The sequence below is a fragment of the Lonchura striata genome, chromosome 5, assembly GCF_050655825.1.
Source record: "Lonchura striata isolate lonStrDom1 chromosome 5, ASM5065582v1, whole genome shotgun sequence".
NCBI lineage: Eukaryota > Metazoa > Chordata > Aves > Passeriformes > Estrildidae > Lonchura > Lonchura striata.
The window spans coordinates 68,451,931-68,455,086 of NC_140707.1; the positions used below are offsets into that span (position 1 = coordinate 68,451,931).

General features: G+C 52.7%; 1 protein-coding gene across 1 annotated transcript in view; it reads right to left on the minus strand.

Moving 5' to 3' along the window:
• The window catches only part of MNAT1 (MNAT1 component of CDK activating kinase), a 117,764-nt gene extending 115,531 nt beyond the window's left edge, over nt 1-2,233 (minus strand). Inside the window, exon 1 of the mRNA XM_021554535.4 lies at nt 2,108-2,233. Coding sequence (XP_021410210.1) covers nt 2,108-2,196 — 89 coding nt within the window. The 5' untranslated portion in view covers nt 2,197-2,233. The remainder of the gene's footprint in view (nt 1-2,107) is intronic.
• Between the last annotated feature and the right edge of the window lie 923 nt (nt 2,234-3,156).

Sequence of the window (3,156 nt, forward strand, 5' to 3'; positions counted from 1 at the left end):
AAGGATTTAAAAAAAACCCAGTGAGAATAGGCCCCAAGTGTAACAAAAAAAAATTAAAAATCACTGAAGAGAGGAGACTGAAGCAATGGGATTTCTTCAGAGTGAAAAATAGCAAAGAGAAAGCCCTCAAAATATTGCAGATATTCCTATAGAAGAGAAATAATAAAGAGTTCACAAATGTGTAAAATTCATGGTAGAGTTCTTACATGCCTCAATTATAGGAAATAAATTTAGACTGGAAATTAGGAGTAGCATTTTCAATGGTAACAACTGCTAAATATCAAAATAGATTGAATAAGGATAAATACCCACCAGAAACTTATGTTAGCTCATTTGTTTTGGAAGCTAATTAAATGTTCCATCCTTGTGACTGAAATATGGTGAATTTATGAGAACAAGTCAATTACCTCCTTTCATTCTCAGGTGGGTCATCTGAGCTTCCAGCTTCTAGATGAGTTACTATGGAAATTTATTAACCATTTCTAAGAAACAACTTCCAGCATGAAGGCTTTTTAATACTGTATGGAAGCAATAATAGATATACAACCCTGAGGGAGCTCTTGGAAGGAAAACACAGAGGAAAAGTGGCACACTTGAACCACATTGCAATGGAGAGTCCTTAATTACAACCAAAACAAACCCAGAGATCCTACTCTGCCACAGAGATGCAAACAAGAAGAGCTGGGGTGCCGAAACAAGAGCAAGACAAGAACATCAACCCCAAACACGGTGTCAGCAACTGCACCCAGTAAAGCAGAAAACACCATTAATTGTCTCAAGCAAAACTCAGCTGCAAAAAAAAAGCCCAAAACAACTGAGAAGCAAAGCAGGAGAGCAAACTGAGACATGCTGTCCTCTGCTGGAAGTGGCTCTGGAGGAGCCTGAAAGCACATGGGGACCACTTTGATCATTCCTTTGATCTTTGGTGAAGGATCAAGGCATCATTTTAAACCTGCACAGCTTTGCCTAAACGGGGCTGCTGCCTTTTGAACTCCAGCACTGCTGTCACCAAAGGGACACTCCTGAGGCCACCTCTCCCACACCTTCATGGCAAAAGAAGAGAACAGGAGCAGGGAAGAGAATGACAAGTAACACTTTTTTCCTAAGACAACAAGATAAATCCTTTCCTGCAACTGACTTTCTTCATCCTGTTCACCTACAACAATGCAGCAAGGCAAGCAAAAGCTCAAAAGCTGCATCTTTTCAATGTAATTCACAAGTGGTTTAAAAACATACACATCACAGGAAAAACGACAAGACAAAAATAAAAAATACAGAAAGGGCTGCTAGCGCAGGACTGGACTTGTATGGTGTACATCCAGGAAGAATTTAGAGTACAGCCTTCCAAACTTCCACACTAACTAAGGATGGTCTCCAGATCTGAAAGTGAGTGAGTTCGGGCTATTTGTGACTTAAATCAGCAAGACTATCTGTGACTACAATCAGCAACAGCCAGTGCAGTAATACCTAAGGTCTGATTTTCGGGAGATGGGAGAAAAAGTAATGGATGTTCTTGGGGAAAAAAAAAAAAAAAAAAAAAACCAAAAAAAAAACACCACGAATGAGTTAATACTAACCATACTAACCATCAGCACAGGCTCGCAAGAGGATTTCCCAACATTTAAACCAGCACCAAACCTTCAGCAAAAAACTCTTCATTCAGAAGAACTAACACACTACAATAATACAACAAAACACCTTTTTTGTTAACTACTCGAGCACAGCTTTAAATAAGAAATGCTTAACTCCATGGGAAACGCATTTTTCCCTGCATTGCCCGCTCCGCACGCCGAAGCGTGGCAGCCCTGCGGGACAGGAGCGTGTCCCGATCTCAGCCGCGTCCCGCGGGTTCCTCCCCGGGAATTCCACTGCAGAGCCGGCCCCGAGGGCAGCCAAACCCACACCGGAGCCAGCCCGGGCCGGCACGGACCCTCCGGTGGAGGAAACGGCGGCAGGAGCGGCCCGGAGCCGCCCGGCGAACGCCGCTGGGTCTGGCGGAGCCGGTGCCGCCGCCGCCCGCGGAGCGGCCGGGGCAGCGACCCCTTCCCCCAGGCCCCGCCGAGCAGCGGGGCTGCGGACCGCGCCCGCTCCCCCCGGCGCCACTCACAGCGTGTGCCCGCAGACGTTCACCATCAGCTTCAGCGAGGGGTTGCGGTACTTGGTGGTTTTGCACCGCGGGCAGCCCAGGTCGTCCATGGCCGCCTCCGCTCCCCTCCCTCCTCCCGCCGCGCCTTCCGCCTTCCGGTGCCGCCGCCAAACGGCCCCGCCGCCGCCCAGCGCCGCCCCGCGCGTTCCGCGTCCCCACGCCGCCCGCCCGGGAGGCAGCGCCCGCCCCGCGGCGGGGCCGGGGGGCTGTCCGGGCCCCGGAGCTCCCGTTGTAACAGCGAGAGACGGCGGGCGCTTGCCCACGACTAACCAACAGGAGCCACAGAATCGATTACTTCGGGAAAGAGCAGCGTGTCAGCCAGACCATGGCACTAAGTGCCACGTCCAGTCTATCCTTAAACGCCTCCGGGGATGGTAACTCCACCGTCTCCCTGGACAGCCCATTGCAATGTTTAATCACCCTTTATGCGGGGAAATTCTTCCTAGTGTCCAACCACTGCTCCACTGGCGCAGCTTAAGGCTGTCCTCTGGTCCTGTCGCTGGTAGCCCGGGAGCAGAGCCCGACCCCCACCTGGCTACAGCCTCCTTTCAGGGAGTCGCAGACAGTGATAAAGTCACCCCCGAGCCTCCTTTTCTCCAGGAGAAACACTCCCAGCTCCCTCAAGCGCTCCCCATAGGACTTGTGCTCCAGACCCTTTCCCTGCTCCGCTACCCTTCTCTGGACTCGCTCCAGCACTTCAATGACTTTCTTGAAGCGAGAGGCCCAGACACAGCAAAACTCCCTCAGCCCCAGTAGCGACAGCAGACAGCACCGGGAGCGTTTTAACCCCTTCCCTTCCCGGGAAAGCCGCAGGTGACGGGGCCGCCGCTCCCCGGGGGCTCCAGGTGGAGACTGGGGGGGGGGGGGGAGCGGAGAGAGGAGCGCGGCCGCTTGATTGACGGTTGCCATGGAGACGCCGTAGCCCCGCCCACCCGGCGCGGCGCAGCCAATGGGCGGGCGCGGCCGGGGCAGCGGTGGGCGGGGCCACATAGTCTTGCGGCGGGTGCGGG